Raw genomic sequence first — 20118 nt, 5'->3', positions numbered from 1 at the left:
ACCGAAGAAAATCGATAATGGCAAAAGTATTTCTTGAGTAATTAGAGGACAGTCGGAGCATTTTTTTTTCACTGAAAAGAGTAAAACGTGGAAGGGCCTCTCGAGGAGGAATTGTTCGGGATAATTTGCTCGGAAAAATGCTCCGAATGCTTTTCGTATGATTCCAATTTCAATCTCTGTCAATCGTAACGTCACTCGAGAACTCGCCCTACCAGAGATGGAGAAAATTAAAAGGATGGAGCAGAGACGACGAGAACAACGAAGGAGGTTGTAGAGAGAAAGAGCGCGAGGGAGGAGGAGGCCCGATAAAAAAGGAGAAGAGAGGAAGCAACGAGAAGAACCGGACCGAGGGACTTTATTCGATTCGCGCCTGTACGAAACTTGGAACGAACGATCCGCTGTCCACGTGACCGGGGTCGAAAAGTGAGATTCGAAGGTACATACCCGTGCGAACTCTTTCTCTCGCTACTTCGTCCCCTCTAGTTGCTCTTCGTGTCGAGAAAGCACGAACCAACGGACGTGTTTACTATGGTAAAACGGCGCCAACGTACCTGAAACAATTTTACAAAGGGAAAGGAATAGTGGGTCTTATTGCACTTCCCCTTTCTGCTTTTTTGTTTACTGCGTCTCCCTTTTTCTTCTCCAAAAAAGGGGCGGGGGAGGCACGACTGTTAATTCCACTTTCCGAACTTCTAATTCCACACGCGCGATGCTCGTTGCAAAATCGAATCATTCCGATTGGCCATTCGATCCTTTTATATTCAATTAGTTCGAAAAACATTTCAATTGCCTTTGTCAAATAATTCGGTGCTCGCGCAAATTTAGCATGGAGCCAGCCAAGTGATCTTGGCATCGATTAAAACTTTCGTAATCTTGAAAAGCTTGCGCAAGAGGTTATTACGAAATCGACGAAACGTTTATTTGTAAAAATAACTCTTATTATCTTCAATTACAGTATTTTACATAATAGATAAACGAAGACATATGAACTCACTTATTTCAATATTCATTGATCATTATGCAGAATGATCGTTGCTTGATACATCGGTCGTTTCTATGGCACAAAAATAAATATTCCTGTAAAAAAATGTTTTCAATCCGTCTTCCCTATTTTTCATCATCGTCGTTCATCCTTTTATTCATCTCATGTTTATGGGAAACGGAAAATGAAGCAAAAGAGACAAAGTCACGTTGGATCATTTTTTTTACTTCTTTCGCTATTATTTTTCTTTGACGAATATGCATGAAAAATATCGTTAATACTTTATCGTCGAATCGGTGATTGCGCAACTCGATCGTATCTCAGTTTTTCAAATTCCTGTAGCTATTTTCAGTGTCGAATAATTGTAATGCGATCCGCGATAAAAAAGGGGAGGAGAATGATCAGTAATTATGAACTAAATCTGACGGCTTTTTCTCGGTGTCAGGTTGGCCAGTTCGTGCTGAAGATTCTTCGGTATGTCGAGTAGATAAGCGTCGTTATCATCCTGCAACAGTGATTTAATCGCTCTCATGGCTATTTCTCGAAGGGTATACATCGGTAAAGCTATACACACGACGAAAGGCATAATTTGACGCGTCGGACCGTAACCCGGACTTGGTTTCCATGCTTTTGGATAAAAAACATCTTTCCCCGCGACCATGAATCTGTAAAAGTCAAATGAATCCTTCTTCACCCAATCATTTCGTGATAATATTGCTTCCGTTTATTATTCGTATGAACTGAAAAACGATAAATGTCTATGGAAAAAAAGCTCGAAATAATGCGGCTGAATGACGATTGAGGTTCGTCAGGCTTACAAAACGAAAATGAGAGTGGCCGTGTAATGAATTAATTGATAAAATAAGGAAAAGGTTTCCATCGAAAAATTCAAATGATGTGCAAATTACTTCGATGATTTACCTCTCCATGGTCTCTTTTTTGACGAAAATCCATGGATGAGTAGCGAATGTTTTCATACTGAGGCTTTCCTGAGGTCCCAGTATACCATAGCTTACCGCCTGGCCTTCATAATTAATCCACAATATCTCGATCCTATGTTTGGTTGTGTTGAAAAAAAGAACCCACGATGGATGATCCGTGTTGATCGAACGTATGATCGACGCTTCCTCCCTCGTGCCCATTTAAATGCGCATTCAAATAAATAATGAAACAACCGTGCACGATGTTTATCCGGTCTTGGGAATCTTCATCCGGATCGTTCAATTTCTGAAATATACAACGAATTTCCCCAGCTCATAGAATGCGTTCGAACACTGTGAGGAAGCGTTAATAACTATTGGGACACGAATTTGTTCTCATTATTGTCACAGATGCATACATTTAACATTCATTTCCGATTAATTTACTTGTTTTTTCATTGAATAATCGTACGAAATTACGAAATGAATGGAAAAAATCTCAAAACTATACATCTAATTCGAAACTTTTTCAACGTGTACGCTATCGTTGGGTTTTCACTTATACAAATGGAAATAATGAAAAGAAGAATGAACGAGACACGAGAGAACTCGTTTTGTCAAGTGCTTCATCCGGATTTCCCCCTCATCGGCTTACGGAATAAAAAAAAAACACGCGCGCAAACGTCGAAACTCCATTAGTCGACTATCCTTTGTGCGTGGAACTCACGAAAGGAGACGAAAAAATTTGGAAACTCCGAGAGAAATGATCAATTTTACCGGGCGCAACGGTCCTATCAGCGGCTTACAAATTTGTATAAATTTTAACTAATTCAAAAACTCTGCGCTTCAGTCACGATACGAAGCCGCTTAACCGTCACGGACGGAATATGTTGCTTCTACGCAACACGCGCTTCCAGGCCCTATAAAACTGCATCGGTCAGTAAGGTCGGGGTTCCAACTGCCTAGTTCCCTCAAGCAAGGTTAGATTGCACCATAGATACTCATAAACCAAGAGATAAACTACTGCTTTAACCCACAAAAATATCAATCTGAAACCGACGTTTCGTGTTGAGTTGGCGCTGCGTGGAAACGTGCTTTAGTTATCGCAAAAGAAAAGTGAATACGCATTTGTTTTTCATACTCCAAAAGTTATATCCTTTCAAAGATTTTACCCCCCAAGTACTTGGTGCTGCGCGCACACGACATTTAAAAATTCGTCTTTCCGAAAAAAAAAGACTAAAATGTCACAATGGATTCGTAAACTAGAAAGTATTTTGAGATCGAATTATGAAGGGAATAAAATTGTCCGTCGACGTGAAATAGGCTTCGGTCTGAGAGGGTGGAAAATGCGTACGGAGGAGCAAAAAATTTCCAAATCTCGCGACTAGCATCCGGTGAGAAAATAATTTCGCAGCGTGTACGAGTGGTGTGTTGCGATTTGTGACCCGCCCGTGAGCCAACAGCAACTTTATCGATTTCAAGACACACAACTGGATCAGAATTGCTGCTAGAGATCGCGTGCTTTTTCTGGAATCTTCTTTTCCCAAGTTTGCGCCACTTCAACGAGGCAAGACAGTCTCTTACGTATAGAAAATAAAATACTTTCAACACTTTCTCTCCTGCGCGAGCCATATATAGCTCGAAGAAGAAAAAAAGAGATAAAATAAGTATTCAATTGCGAATGATAAAAGTGAGAAGAGGTTTCAGAAACTCGTAAGTGTACATCGAGTTGACGGGTATTATTCGTACCGCAAGCAGCAGAAGTCGCAGCATCTCCTTGAAAATGAAAAAAGGAGGATGATTCTACGGTGCAAACCACACGGGACATCTTCACGCTACTCCGAGATGTGACACGTCTGCTCACTTTATCACCGGACCTTTTTTCTCTCGCCGTCACCCTTTTCGCTCTCTCTCTCTCTCTCGCCCTGCCGTTTGCTCGACATACACATTTATTATTCAACCTGTGTGTCCAGGAGATCTCGACGATTCCATCTTCCTACGTGACAGCCAAAGAGACTTTGCTCCTGTCGTTCCAAATGCTTTCATTCTCAATGTGTCAAATCGAGTGGATAACCGAATCAAGCGACTTTTGTTATTAATTCGAATTTTTTACGACTAGATTATTCTTTCATTTGATTAGGATTTCTTTTTCAGAAGATCTTGAAGGATTGCGAGGGATGCTGGGAATTTGGGGAATAGAATTTGAAATACCAGCAGCTGTTCTAAGTAGCAGCGACATTGGAAAGGCCTAATGAGAGTGTACGAAATAATGAGAAACATGGTATTAACGTGAGTCAGGTATTTATGATAATTAAAAAGACGAGAGAGCTTTCTGTTTACGGTGAAAATCTCGGGGTCTATGGAGAGTTGGACTGCAGTAGCGAGATGCGCAATAATCGGGAGCACGCGACGAGCAAAAAAGGTCGTTCCAGAGGTAGAGATAAAGAGAGGTTCGGGGGTGAGTCGGTGCTCGTGCTCCACAACCAGTTTAAATGAAGAATTCGTCGTTCTGCCTCGAATTCCATCGTTCGCGGTTGTTTTCCACTTCGTTGGACTTTTATTACTCAAATTAGAATTCGCTCTTGGTTGTTAAAAGGATTGGCTTGCTGAAAAACAATGCATACGAGTGTAGACTGAAAAAAGTCGGTTCGAAACATTTGTGAGACACCATAACCGAACGTTGTAATGGAAATTAGTAAAAAAAGGTGGCTGTCTGAAACGAAACTCCCAAATTCCTGCGGCCATGCCCAAACCCATACCCAAAAAAGAATCTTTTAACTTTTATCGGAAATCCAGAAAACCTGTGAATTATTATACCACGCGGAGGCAGAAATCCTCTTCAAAGCCATTTTTCATGAAATTTCTTTAATTAAATTTTCTCAAATGACCACAAATACTTTTGAATGATAGTGTACGCGTGAGTAAATGTGAGAAGCTTTATCATGTTTGTTAAAAGACAGTGTGATAAATTAGGATTAATTTTCTCCTCGTTATGGCAATTATATCCACTCGGATCCGTCATCCGTACCACTACGTATACGCCTGTACATTACACATGCATCAACAACCTTCTTCCCTAGTGGATAAGCCAGCAGGCATGACACGAGCCGACTCAATGGGTTATGAGGATCGTCATTGTGATAAGTGATTTGAACTTACGGACGATGATCTTTCGCCTCGAAAGCATGCATCTTGAATAGTTCTTATTACATCGGTGCTTGTCTACGCACATACAGGAAATTTCGTCACGTAAAAATAACGATATAATAATAGTAGAAGAAAAAATAAAAAGTGAAAGCAAAAACGTATTATTTAATGATGCCGCAGGGCAAAATTCTAACTTATCCTTTTATAAAAGAAGAGTTGTCACGAAACCTCGAAGTGCGAGTTATTTTTGAAGTTGCTATAGACGTACTTTGATTGGCTGTCGATGTTGTGCTCGGAGTTCGTTCATGTGCGTATTTCAGATCGTAGAAAAAAGGAGGAAACAATTGCAACACATTCGATCGCGATCGTGTCAGATAAATTTATTTAGCGACATAAGAGTGAAGTGATGGAGTCATTTGGTAAGAGTGATCTTACGCAATTACTATTCGACCGTAGGAACCGCGATTTTTGCAATGAACTATTCGAAACAATAGTCCTGAGTAATATTTTTATGTAAAAAGTGTTAAAACAATTAAAGACAAGCGCGCGCGGTGACCCTCGTATTATAAATGCGAAAGTGCATGTGTTTATTTGTTTGTTTGTGCTTCCTTCAGGGCCCTATAACTGAGCAACGAATCTACTTGATTTTTGGCACAGAGTTAGTACAAAGGACGGAGAGTAACGTAGGCTACTTTTGGTAATGGAAAAAAATCAAATTCCCAAGAGAGATTTACAGAAATATTCGTATTTTAATAAAAAAAATTGTCCTTCATTCGCCTCATAACAAAACAACCAGTCGACTTGATCTTTGGCATATAGTTGAAATTTATAACATAAATTTTGATGCGATCGAAAGAGTTTGAGGTGAGCTTTTAAGGATATTTGGACATGCGAAATTGAAAGATCGATGACACACGCGCATTCGCAATAAACCCGTGATGATTGAACAAGTAAAAATCGCACATCTCGATATTCCCGGTTGGAAATAACGTTGATGGGAAGAAACTTCGATGAAACAAGTTTCGTAATCCACAGGATGAGTCTAGAGACGGATGAAAGAATAAGGCTGACCCGTTGACTCGCGGTGCGATTACAATGGTGAGCTCGTCGAATCAGATATCCATACGTGACGAAGCTGAAGTCACAGTATGCCTATTATGGCCACCTGAAAACGTCATGCTATACCCATTAAAAATCCTTGCGAAAGTCGTGAGGTCGCGACGGAGAATCTTCTCCGTAGTTTAAGATGCGGCACATAGGTTATGCTTATATACGAGTCTAGCCCCGAATGGCCCGAGGAATAACCGCGAGGCTCTTTGCATACGATGCTGAGCTCTTTAGAAAGCGCTACAATGTTCCTGGCGATCAGACATTATTTTAGTCGGGATAAACTCGTATCTTCAAGCATTGAAATATTATTTAATATCGCAAAAAATACACGTTACACGAGCACGAATTAATTAATCGATCGATAAATCAGAATTACATGGATTTTCATCGCGAAAATTTTCTACCTCAATACCCCGCTCGACCTCCCATCCGGGGATTGTTAACCCTGAGTAATTGCGGTCTTTGAACGTTATTTATTGGATGTCAGAATTTTGGGGTTAGAAAGGGGCGAGCTTCTTCGTTAACAGCAGGTTGTCAGAGCGGAAGTAAGCTAACAATCGAGATCGATCGATCGAGATAAAGGATGGGTGGTGGTGCTGGTGGGTTACAACGATCGATCGAGGAACAGGGTAATTGAAAATCGCTTATCAATTTGAACGACGACGAGATGGGGAGAGAGCGAGAATGTATTGATGATCCAGAGAAGTGAGTAATCAGCGGTGTTGCTGTTGCAGTCGAGGGGCGGTACGACGTATGCTATGGAGATTCAACACGATTACGGTATGCCATTGTGTTATTATGTATTCGTGTGTAGGGAAATTCAGGCGTATGCGGGCGCGTCAAGTCATGGCTTTAACAACGGTATACGCAGCGATAAGATTGAGAGAGCGAGAGATGAGGAGAGAGGGATTGAACAGAGTCATACACGCAACTATTATGCGCTCGTCGGGAGAATTCTCTCTCCCTTATACCGTAGAGATTTGCTACAAACTGATGCTGTGTCCCACATTATGCTTACTATTACTCTTGCTCCCCTCAATGCGTGACAAGCTGTCCGCACGACTCGGATATGGTTGATATTGTCGGAGCTCGCTTGCTTAATTTCTTCCACGCTCAGACGCTCTTCCACTCGATCTTCCGCGGATTCCCTATGAATAAAAAACGGAGGAATAACCACGAGAGAAAGCAAACAATTATTCGGAATGGGATTCTCAAAAACAAATGATAAAAAAGTGCGTACAAAGATGGCGGATGCCGAATGAAGCTGCGCTGTTTCAAACATTACCGAATTATCTCAAGCTTTTTCTCGGATAAGCGGAGAAGAAGCGTATTCGTGTTAATAAACGAGTACAGAGAGAACAATCGGGTTCTGGCCTCATGAATTCTTATCCCATTTTCACGATTCGGCCGCTATCTTTTTCGCTTTCTCTTGTTGAACTTAAATTCGGCCGGATTGTTCCCGTTGGAATACGAAAGAAAAGTATGCAGCCTTTTTACTGCTCGAAGTTTCGTATCGCTGGCTTAAAGATTCAAAAACTTTGTGAAACTGCATGAACTTGGGGCACAGGCCGTGCAGATGGTTTTTTGCGGGACAATCGAATCGGCGAATCGATTTCAGGGATTTCGTTATATTTACGTATTTTTTTCATCGATCACTGCTTGCGTTGGTAAATACACATTTCGGAACGCAAACGAGTGATTTGAACGATTGAAAATAACACGCAAAAGTTCTTTATTTGCAGTATTTATCCGGACAAACAGCCGCGTGGGCTGAAAAAACTAAACGCTAAATATAGACGCGTAATAATGGTCACTAAGCACACATTCCACTCCCGCGCTCGCTGAGTACTCCACCGTTCTATTTTTAGCGGATCAGTGAACGGTAGGAACGCTCTCGTTTTATCGATAACCATTCATCCGCTCGTTTGTTTATCGATTTCGCTGCTTTTTCATATTTTCATTCACAACTTTTTGTTCGTATCTGTGGAAATGAAACGAAAGAAAATGGAAAACGATTGAGGCAGAAAAATGGATGGACGCGCCGTTGAGAAACGAGATCGCGATTCGACGCGGGAATGGCGGAGAAACGTTAATTAGGATTTTCACACTTAGCTATACATCCGTTTGTATAAGCCCAGCAGCAAGGACACTTATTCGTTTTCATTATATCGCGCTTTGCTAATTGGAATTCTGATATATTTAACCGAGTCCCGATGAGAGAAGATAACGAGGAAACGAGTAGGAAGCTTATCGCTACTCCATTTTTCCAAGTTTTTCATTCTCCATTTTACAATGAAATTCGTATCAGGCGACCCAAAGAGCGACTCGCATTTCGCTCGCACTACAAATTAAACTTTTTACTTGTTAAGTTTTTTAGCAGAGCTCGGAAGAAATATTTGAAGTTAGTTTTTGGGGTATTTCCACGAGCATGAATTAACGAAATGACCGATCAGCGTCGTCGTTCTTCGCGGATATTCGCATCAAAACGTCTCAAAGTGCAATGAGCTGCTTCGAAAATATTAATTCATTTAGATAATTATCTCGAAGACATTGAAATCCGCATTCCAAGTTTTCCTGCATCGAGTAGAGCGGGCTCTATACCGCAGAGAAAATTGATTGGATCGAACACGGTGGAATGAGTGTCCGAGTTAACCGAAAGTTCACAAGGCACAGGAGCTGCCGCAGTGATCGAGCGAGCCCTTTAGCAAATGAGTTAAATATTATCCGTTTATATGTATCAGTCCACGACGATGCGAATGTATTTATGAACACAAACTTTTCAGCTAAAAATAAAGTTTTTTTACTAATTTGTTTCTGATTCATTCGACTAAACGATCCTGAGTCGAATTAATTTGTGTTCTTTCATACCAAAAACACAGAAAATCCTTCAAATCGTTCACGATAAAAACTATTGAAATTTTGCCACTCCAACATCCTCTGTCACTTTGATTTTCATTTAATCCGAATGATTCATCCTCCCGATCGATCAATCTCACCGAAAACTTTCGGCAATAATTAAAGAAGATTTCCAATCCACAAAAAAAAAAACGGTTACGCGCGACAACGAATAATAAAATAGGAGAAAAATAAATCCGTGTTTCTCATATTAGTGAAAATCTCTGATATCGATGCGGAGACAAATTCGTCGGGTTCGGCAGAACTTTCCGAATTAGAGTGAGCACCGAGCTCCTCGCCAAGCAGCATAAAGTTCTCAAGCATAATGATGAACTCGAGCGACTTTCATTCTATTTTATTAAAAGTATATCGAAGTACGATATTGAGATGTATAAAAGGTCAAGAAATGGAAGAGCAAAAGAAAAGTTCCTAAAAGAGTTCAGTACTCCGTTTCGCCTAAAGGACAGAGAAAAAGGGAACACCGAACACAAGACTTCAGCAGGAAAGGAAGAAGAGACGAAACGTTTGTAAACTAATGTATACATTTTCGTTTCGCGCCTCACCCCCGCTATTCCTAAGTTTCTATATTAATGAGAAAGAGAAGGAGAGAGAGAGAGAGAGAGAGATCGCAAGAGATAGGTCGTATCACCAACTCTGCATTCGTATATATACTTGTACATACATATCTCACATTACTCTCACGTGGGGGTTCAAAGCATATTAGCGCCGCCGAGAGAGGAAGAGAGTCCGAAAACAGCACATACGTACGAGAGAAATTATATAGAGAGCCGAGGATGCAGTAGCAGCGACTGTATAAACTTCAACAGACGCATACATGTCCAAGTATACATATACGTAATACGCATGTGCATGTATTGTACATATCTCGAGTACAAATACAGTACACATATGTATAGCTACGTATAAATATATATGACGAAGTTGAGGGTTGAGGAACGTTCGTTGAGGTATAACTTGGAGCTAAGTGAATGTACCCTCGCACACTTACACCGGATCACGTGCGCTCGTGGAGAAAGCACACAGATGCCCCTATTGCTGTGTACATATACGTACAGCATATAGCAAATATGTAGGTATGTGCTCACTGGGAGGGACGATGGGGATAGTGGAAGCGTTGGGTATTCCGCAGAGCCAACAATTCCCGGACGATAATGAGAAATGACGTTAGCCGATGCTCGAGAGCCGAGGGATCTCTCTTCGTGTACATGCCCCGCTCTTTCTCTCTCTCTCTCTCTTCCGCTTCCTCGCTCTACCTTTATTTATCTCTACTTTATCGCTCCCTCTTTGTCTTGTTATCGCGCTCAACGCGGGCTGTCGATTAAATCGACTACGAGGGGGATCGATGGAGCAGTGAGGGAGAGAGGAAAATCCAACAGAATCTTCGAGGCGAGGATGGATGTGAGATCTCTGTGGATCGCCGATTGTAAAACCACCGCGGCAGTATTTCATTTGTTGGTGGATCGATGGTTTTATTCTTACTGACTATACGGAGAGGGTGTGAATAAAAATGTTGCATGGAAAAATCAATGTCATCGAAGCACTTTCGTGCCCTCGGCACAGCATCACACTTTTCATGCTTTTTCTAACTTCGGCTCAGGCTTCTTTTTTTATTCGTTCAATCCTCTTATTTCAATGTCGCAGCAATAATTTAAAGGACTCGGCCACTTTTCGCTTTCCGAGGCCGGTTAATCTCCGTCATGCAACGATGAGAAGTGGACTAAAAGCTTTCGTAAGATACGCTCGGGCATATCGTTTTGGAAAGTGGAATCCATTACCGGTGGAGAATTAGCGACCTTCCAATACTCCCGCATAATTCATCCTCCCCAGAATCGAACATTTTCACCTGCCGTACGATCGGAGCAAAGAATCAGATGCAAACACTTGGTTCAACAACGATTTTTGTTTGAAAGGGAAGCAGATATTCAGCTCGCCATTTTCTTCCTCTAACAATGATGCGCACGATGATTCTGTCGGTTGTTGAACAACGTTCGCGGATATAAAGATGCCGAGAATTCGGTGAGCTCTTAAACTATTCCATCGTGTTCTCCCTCTTCCTCTTCCTCTTTCTGTATCCGTTTACACGCCATTACTTTTAATTTCTGCGGAAGGTACATTTCAACCCCCCATTTATACTTGTACTGGAATCTTTGCTCACGAACTTACATGAACACAGAGAAGGATTAGTGAGAGGATTCGTATTGTTCGTTGTAAGAGCGAGACCGGAAGTTGAAAGACGAAAACAAAAGTATCTCGCTAATGGCACTCTCTCGTACCAAGTATAGATACGCGTTTACACGTTCTTAAATGGACTGTCATTCTCACATGTACGGTGTAGTACAGAGCATTCCATGGAGAGAAGGATCATTTGAGTCTGTGTGGAAGCGAAGAAGGCAGAAGTGAATCCTTCCGATGATTTTTCATTGTTCAATGTCCCACAGCAGCTTTGAACAAGCGTAAGAAAAAAAGGAAGATTCTGTGCGGGGTTGGATCGAAAGACTTTTAGAAACTCGATTATACTTTATTCGTCCATTTTGGCAATGTGCAGTGCTTGAGCAACGTCTCACTAACTCTCTGATACTTTCTCGTTTTCCCTCTCAGAGCATATGGCTTCGGTACGTCTTTTCATCCAACGACAAGTCAGACACAATCTCCCCTTCAACTTGGTCTCCTTGGTATATATAAACCGTGTACAAGTTTGCTAGTGGGTCGATTGTTTGAATTGTCTTTTGGTAGATGGAGCTAAGATACTGCTACAGTTATAGACTCGAGGAATAGATATAAACGGATATATAAATATATAAATATATACTATTTAGCGAAGAACGTACGCGGAAAGTTTGTCGAAAATTTGGCCTCCCCCGCGAGTTGCCAGCATGTATTTATCCACGTATAGACACGGCGAGACTACGATGCCTGCATATATTTATACATGCAATGTACTACAGTTTGGCTCGAGTAAGAGTACAAGTAAATAGCGTCGAGGGAATACACTTGGAGTTTCTACTTCTGTCGTTGCTGTACCAATGCTTTCGCTCCCGTACCGAGGCTACTCTGCTTCACCGTTTCTCTCTCTCTCTCTCTCTCTTCTTTGCTCTTTCCTTCCTCGGAGCGACGTTAATTCAATCCTCTCGTAGTTACCCCAGCACTTACATACCCTTCAACATTGTACGACATGTACGTTCGCGCGTTGCTACCTTACTGACAAAAGGTTTATGAGCGTAATTTAAATGGCACGGGGGTAGGAAAAGATTTCCGGGTGCTTCGGGCCTCGTAGGAATTCACATGCGACGATGCTCGAGCTGCAAATGCGCAGGGTTGGCTCGAGGACGAGTTAAAACGAAAAATTCAACTTGGCGAACATGCCGCGTGTCGTGTGCGTCTCAAGTCTCAACTTCCTAGTTTTCATTGACGTTTCAGCCTCGCGAGTCGACAGTGACATTTGACATGTGCGATTTTTCAAAGGCGGCTACCCTCAAAGCCTTTGCTGTCAACAATTTCGCTGGGATTGAAGCCTCGGTTATTCTCGAAGGAATAATTACATTCGGACACCCTGTACATGAAGGTTTCGCGATTGCGTCTAGCAGTTCACGCTCGAATTGTTTGAGCCCCGTATCTAGGGAGCCTCAAGCCCAGAACATCGCTACCCATATACACATCCGTGCTTATTCATCTATGACCTAGACCAGCTGATACAACCACATGTTTATCTGGAACATTCTCCAACAGAATCCGTCTATTCATCGTCATTCTATCCATTGACTATGTGCCATTGGGTGAGAATGAGAAGGGCGTTATTTGGGATGCGTCACGTTGGAATTAGCGACTCAACAGTCGCAGCGAAATTTCGTACATCGCACAATTACTATTCAGCCTCCGGGTCCTTGGTTCGCACCCGCTAATGTGTATATACGTATCTCAGTCTGCGCATCCGGAGGATAGACGCGGATAAATTGGAGGGTTTACGAAGAGAAGCATCTTAGGATCGTGTATTTCTCTCAACACATAATTCCCCTTGTACACTCGTGTACAAAGTGGCCAAGAACTTTGGGCCAAAAAGACGGAGGATTATTCGATATGGTGTAAAATGACAGGCGAGGAAGTAAGCTTCTTCAGGAACATACAAGAGACGCGAATCGATCACTGACCCCCCTCACGACGAACGATTCGCATTCGCAATCCCTCTGACGCCTCGTGACCGGTGCGTCAGAGAGGAAGCCAGAAGAAGGCGACTCCTGGAGCACCCGATGTATCAGCAACACCGTCGTTCCGGTGCAGGCTGCGCCACATGGATATTTCGACTGGCTACCAGCGAAAGAGACCCGTGTAACTTTGCGTAGTAAATCGCTCTACTTAGGCCCTTTGGTCTGCCAGTAGTTGATGCACGTTACCGTGTACATCTTTGCTCTGGTGGATAGTACGAGTTTATTTATGGGCGTGCACGTAGCACGAGCTTTACCTGCCACGTCTGATTCCTAATGTCGACTGAGTACTCGTACTTTGGATGATTAATTGCTTCCTCGCAGCATCAATTCTCCCGTCCCTTTGTACACGAATGAGAGACGACGGATTTGTAATGAAAGATTGACTGATAAGAGCGATTGTTCGACATTGACAGTCGAGAGTCGATAGAGCTGATAACACTAGTCAGTTACCAGAGGGACTATTATTGAAGCTTAATTTGAGCTCATAATATACCAAATGTGAAAATCGCTCGGGGGAGACGTCTGGAATGAAATCGATCGAATGGAATCATCGAGGGCGCTGGCGACCAATCATTCATTCAATGCTCTCGGACAAACGGATGATCCTGTACCGAAAGATTTCTCTGAACCCGAATTACCACCCCGCTCGTATAAGAACAACGGACCGGTGCACGAAATAGGAAGAACAATTCGCAAAAACAAACCCAGCACCCCTTTGTGGAATGAGGTCGAAAGCCGACGAGAACAGTTATGTGCGCCTGAGAGAAGAAAAAAGTCATCGAGACTGGATTGGAAAATATTGCCAAGGGGGATCCCGCGGCTTCGGGGGAGCCTGAGCCATATCGAGACCTGGTCAATAAAGGGAGTGTTCCCACTGGAGTACCTTACCGCCGGCTGGCGTACACCAAGAAATGGCCTGATCCCGTAAATAGAAGTAAAAGAATATACTCGAGAGAACATCCAGTCGAGATATTGAACTTCCTGAGGATTGGACGAAACGATGCCGGTCTCTGGATGCGCAGCACCTCATATTCTATATATACAGTCCCGGCAAACCTGTAGGAGAAAATGTACACCGATCCGGGCAAGTGGATGATGGCACATAGCCTGTTATGATCACAGATACGGAGAAAATTCCCGCTTTTTACGGTGGAACAGTAACATTCGGAGAAGGGAGTTTACAGACAACAAAGGTACATTCCAGCTGGATGTATATGAATGTAAGTGTGCTGAAACACATCCGGTAATATCCAGTAGTAGGGACTCCGCGTGCGTCGTTCGTATTTGCATGCCATTAGCACCTTTTCCTCACCGGATCTTCGCCCAACGCCATTTCCACCCCTGTTCAAGCGAACATTCCGTACTTCATAAAAGGCACGGAGCTTATCCGGCGAAACAAAAAGTTTAGCCGCGGATTAAAAAAAAGGGGGTTATACCGATGCGTATTGTGTATACAGAAAACGTTGCAAGGAGCTTCGGTACAGAAGTAGTAAAAGAAGGAAAAAGGTGTAAGGATAAGAAGAAGGAGAATGAGAAGAGGAAGCAGGACTGCTGGAAAACTAGCTAGAGAAGTTGGGGTTGCATGAGGTGTGTAATCAAATGAGGACCTTGATTAGAGCGCCGGAGGTGTCTTCGATGCCTTCCTCCCTCCTACCCAGTGCTCTCTCCCTCTCTCTTTCTCTCACTCACTGTCTCGTCCACGCCCCTTAACTACGGATTTCCGTTAATTGCCCGAAGACCGAGTTACCTGCATCTTCTGGTACAAGCATACCAACCTTTGGTATCAACCCTCCCACGCATTTGCTACCTCCGACTAACCGTTCCTCCATCGTTACGAGAGATTCGTCGCGTCCCTCCGACCCAGCACTTTCGAGTCTCTGCTCATCTATGTTCTTCGATGAACCCGGGAACACTTTCCGACTTCTTCATCGGTTCTGGCGAACGGGGCATGGAGATAGTCGAGAATCCAGAGAGAGAAGGAGAGAGAGAGAGAGAAGAGAAGCGCATGCAGCATCACCAGTGGAAAAGGAAAATAGCCGGAAGACGGAGGCCAAGGTGAACGTCGAGGAGGAAGAAGGAGGACGAATTCTATGTTCGACTTCTCCTTCTGTTCGGAGCATTCTCTCGACGAGGACACTTCCAAGTCACTTCGCCTCGGAACGTCGTGTAATCTCTACGGTACTTCACGCGCTCTCGCTTTGGTCGAACCTCCGGTAAGAGGTTCAACCAGACCGACCGAGAATAACCAGAGCGAATGCTCTTCCTTGTTAACTGCCGAATTGGGTTGGTCCTTCCACTCTGATTCTCCTTCAGATTTCTCATCTGTGTTTTTTCTACGGGAAAGTCCGCCTCGATTGCTAGAAAATGAAAAGGATTCTCTAGACTAGTTTTTTTATCGGTGATATCTTGGAGGTTAGAGCCTTTTGTAACCAACGGAGAATTTCTCTATGGCGAGGCAAGCAAGAACGAGGGATAAAATCGATGAAAAATATCGGGGCCTCGATGAAACGATTAAAACTAATGTAACTCGTTACGTCGCCCGTACCGCGGGGTATAATACATGCCCAATCGTTACATCGGGTTATTCCCCCATTCTAGAATGTTTATGATCTCTGAGAGCGAATATCCGACGATATTCCTCTCCGCTCTCGAGTACGTTAGAACCGATAGAAACCGAGAGTCATTTTTTACGTTTAATGCTGTTGGTAACTTTCGATTTTCGTGTACCATTGGGCAATCGAAAATCCAATTCAGGCGTGAGTTTATTTTACGACTGTGGGTGGGAAAGAAGAAAGTTTGGGAAGGAACGGGAGTGGAAAATCGGTTAACTTGATCTTCCATTAGAAAATGTGAAAATATCAACGCTCCCTTTTTATTGAGATTTCATTCAAACGGATCGTCGAACCGCATTTTTCTGACATAAATCATCGGCGCATCGTTACACGTGAATTTCCTCTTCGGAGATTTCATTTTCATCCCAGTCCGTTTCAACTTCGCTGAAAAAATGTTCTTTCGGACTTTTGAGAACGGTTATCTTCGGGGCTCTCGATTCCTCTCTCATTTCAGTATTCATGCGATAAGATTTGCCTCAGAATTTTTCGTTGCCTCTGTGGCCTTTGAAGACTGCTCCGCTGCGCTCATTATCTTCATCATCCTTTTCAACGCCAGCTTCAGAGCCGCTCGGTCCATCAGTCTGTCGCGTTCGAGAGTATCGAACTTTTCTCGCCTCGCCAAGATTTCCATATGATGACGTGCCTCAGCTTCCTCATAGCGCTTCGAAAAGAGATCGCGAGATTAAGACAATCAAAGACGCAGGAAATCCGATCGAACAAATGACATTCCCGGGATAAAAACGCCCGGAGAATTTCTCATTTATCGAATCTTCAATGTACTCTCAATTAAGGTAGTTCTGTACTTTTGTTGAAATATTAAGAATGGGCTGAAATTTAAATATGGTGTAAAGGATAGACTCCACGAACCGACCGTCAACATTTCAAATCGATTCATCATCTAGTTTTCGAGATACTCGAGATTAAAAATGGGTCACTTTGCGTACGCGATACTTAACACGTCACCGGATAGCACTTTGTTTACATTTTTTATTACCGGCGCTAAATGGATCTTACGACTTTGAAATAAAGCCAGTCGCGTATTCAGTACTATCGTGGGATTAATATTTAAAAGAATGGCAATTTTTGACCATCTAGTTTCGGAGATATAAACTGACGAACTGTGTTAATTTTACGTGACGCGGAACGGGCGGATGGCCATAGCTGTGACGACGTGGCAACAGTTCACGGTGCGGCGAACTGATAGGCGCAATACAAAACAATACGAAAGCTTTTTTCTCGAATGTTCGACGACGTTTCTCGATTGGATCTCCATTCGAACACTATTTAACTTCTTTCGCGAGGAATAAATAAGATTTCGAGAAACACCGATATTTTGACGCTCGACGCTATAGCGATATTGGAGAATGGCGTTGCTGCCACGATTACAGCGCCACTTTCTATACGTGTAAGAGACCTATTCGTGCATGGAACGTGATTGTATAGGACAAGCTTTGACAAAACCGCGTAGCCGGCAGCAACGTATAAGCATTGGATTTCATTGTACGCCGCGGCTCAAATTTTTGGTTCGTACGTGTGAGTACAGAGCTACCTTGAACTACCTTTTGATCCAATTTCTCAGCAGTCAAATAATTTTCTATTCGTAAAATTCTTAGCCTCATTTTACTCAGATCCAAGCATACCGAAATCTTGTGTATTTCAATGCTAAGTTAATATATTTAGATTATCTAAATTCGTTTTTCTCAATAATCGATTTACGATACATCGACCGTTTCCCTGAATATTTTACACCGCTCCTCGGATCGTCTCAATACTTTATCGATCTCCGTGCCTCGTGTCTCCTCGTTTACGAGTTCAATCTCCTCCAGGGCTTTCGTTTCCCGACGAATCGAGTCTATTCTTGGTCTCAGGTCAACCAACTATGGAGCATTAAATTATTATACCGCTTGCACATACGTGAAAATTTTATTCATTGAAAATCCACATCGAAAATTCATGATAGATATGAATAATAGAATAGAGTTGTAAAATCTCACAGAAGAATTTGACGGGAAAAAATGACTTTGAAGCATCAAAACCGTAGAGTTGAATTGGCATCGGTACAAAAGTCATTTCTTCCACGTTTTAATTTCCACTGATTAAATTCTACGAGGATAATAAAAAAAGTTACGTTGAAATCAAAAGAAATCTCCATATACGGAGATTTTGAAAAGTAAAAACGTTAAACAAGAATGAAACATTTGTTTTCCCATGTAATGAGAGTGCGTAAAGAGATAACGAGTGTATGAAATATTGTTGTAGGAAGTGAATATCGGATAGACGATGTTATAAACGGGATCTTACTTTGTCACGTATCTCGTTAATGACAAGAGCAAAATGATCCGCTTTGTCGACAAATTCGAGCCAGCTTGCCATCATGGCCTCGAGGTCGCGTTTCTGTGTTCTAAGTTCGCGTACCAAAATGCAGCATACCACGGAGTCATCTTTCACGACACCGGAGCCGAACAATTTCTCTTCGCTCGGCGTCAATTTCACATTGCACTTTATCTCTTCATTATCCGCGGCATATTCCTTCAGGAATCTCGTCTGTTCCTAATTCCCATAATTATGACGACGTTATTTCACGTCTTCTCGTTTAATTTATCACCGATAAATGCTCATTTATTAATAATAAAATATAACTTTTAGATCGAAGCTTTTCCGATGGACATTTACCTCGATTTTATTTCGAATTTCCGCCAACGTTCGTTTCAAATAGCAAATGCATTTGTCAGAGCAAGGTCCCGTAGATTTGTCAGAATTTTCGAGCGTGCATTCGGTATCGGAGCACTCGCCACAGAAAGTTTCGACTTTCGTCTCACCCTCGGAATTGTCTGATTCAATTGATTCGATAATTACGAGCTATCGAGAAAAATATTTGCAATGAGAAGGTGCAAACATTACTTTTTATTTCGTTCTTCTCATCATCGATCGACGAGGTCAACATCGTATTGAGTCATATTAAAATAAAGTAACCTCAAAGATCAGGAGGGAGACCTTGACAAGAGTCGACAAGAGAGCAATTTCACAGCATTGAAATGTCGTTGAAATCGACGATCGAATCGTTCGTCATCGGAAGGAAAAAATCATCTAATTCAAGAATACCGCAGCGATAAAAAAAAAATAAATGCCGGGATTTGCGATGTTCATCCGCAAGTTGCACGACTTTCTCTGCTCGACATACACGCTGAATTCATTGCCCCGCGGAGCTGAGCGATCTCTTGGGTGATCGAGTCAAGCAGAACACGCTGCAGTTTCGCCAACTCAGGAATCAGTCAGCCAGCGGTCTGAGAGTAATCCGTATCAAAACAAGCGTATAATCTTAAAAAGCTTTCTACAACACATCAAGTTTGAGGATTCAGTAACGGGGAATCTCATATTTGCAGAAGTCAGCCGGTTCAACGGTTTTAAATAAACTCAAGAATTCGATCGAAAACGAAAGAATGGAGTAGAGAAGGGGAGAATATGAGGGATGAAGGTCTCCGTGTATGGAGACGTCCAGAGATGACTTGACTTTGCCAGGCTCCTCTGTGCCTCTTTATTTGCGTTTTGGCTGCTGTTCTACTTCAAGTTTCTCTCTTCGTCTGTTGCCGCGGAAGTGCATGCTTTGCGGGCGTTTCATAACTCGTGGCACGCGAGATGTGTGTGTGTGTGTGTGTACATGTGTGCAGGAGTTGAAGGGACACGGCACTCAGCAGTCCTGGTACGAAGCCAGCAGGTTGCGAGAGATTTCATGTGTTAGGTTTGCCCACGTGTGCGTATCCCTCTGACACATATATGCTACTGGTATTTACATAGAGAAGCTGATAGAGCCTCAAATAGCAGTAAATACGAGGAGGTAGATGGTGTACGTAAAGGTACATAAACGAAGGGAGTCGGTGGGAGACGAAGTGAGAGAGAACGCAGAGGGAAACTGGTGCTCAAAGAGATCGGATGTTGGACGTGGTGCGACAGCGGTTGTATAGCTAGCTAGAATGCTGCAGCCGCTGTCGCCCAAGTGCTGGAATTGCTGAGAACCGAAAGATGAGTGTGAGTGAAATGAAGAGAAAATAAGAGGGAGAGGGAGGAGAGAGGGAGCGAGGAAGCCGTAGATAAGAGATGGTAAAAGAATTTGAGGGAAAAGAAAGAGGAAGTGAAAAGCGGAGGGGGCAAGAAGGAAAGTGGATGGAAGAGGGCTAGGACGGGGACTCGAGTTAATCCACAACAAAGCCACGAGCCGGTGAGTTTCTAGT

General features: G+C 42.7%; 1 protein-coding gene across 1 annotated transcript in view; it reads right to left on the bottom strand.

Annotated features, from left to right (window-relative positions):
• Positions 1 to 916: 916 nt before the first annotated feature.
• Positions 917 to 20118, bottom strand: part of Vhl (von Hippel-Lindau) — a 59343-nt gene continuing 40141 nt past the window's right edge. Inside the window, exons 2-3 of the mRNA XM_043416981.1 lie at positions 1904 to 2209; positions 917 to 1647 (exon numbers count right to left, since the gene is read on the bottom strand). Of these exons, the coding sequence (XP_043272916.1) occupies positions 1398 to 1647; positions 1904 to 2124 (471 nt within the window). The 5' untranslated portion in view covers positions 2125 to 2209 and the 3' untranslated portion in view covers positions 917 to 1397. The remainder of the gene's footprint in view (positions 1648 to 1903; positions 2210 to 20118) is intronic.

Source organism: Venturia canescens, chromosome 4, assembly GCF_019457755.1.
Source record: "Venturia canescens isolate UGA chromosome 4, ASM1945775v1, whole genome shotgun sequence".
Classification (NCBI taxonomy): domain Eukaryota; kingdom Metazoa; phylum Arthropoda; class Insecta; order Hymenoptera; family Ichneumonidae; genus Venturia; species Venturia canescens.
Note: the sequence above shows the minus strand (reverse complement) of the source record. Positions and strands in the feature narration are given on the sequence as shown.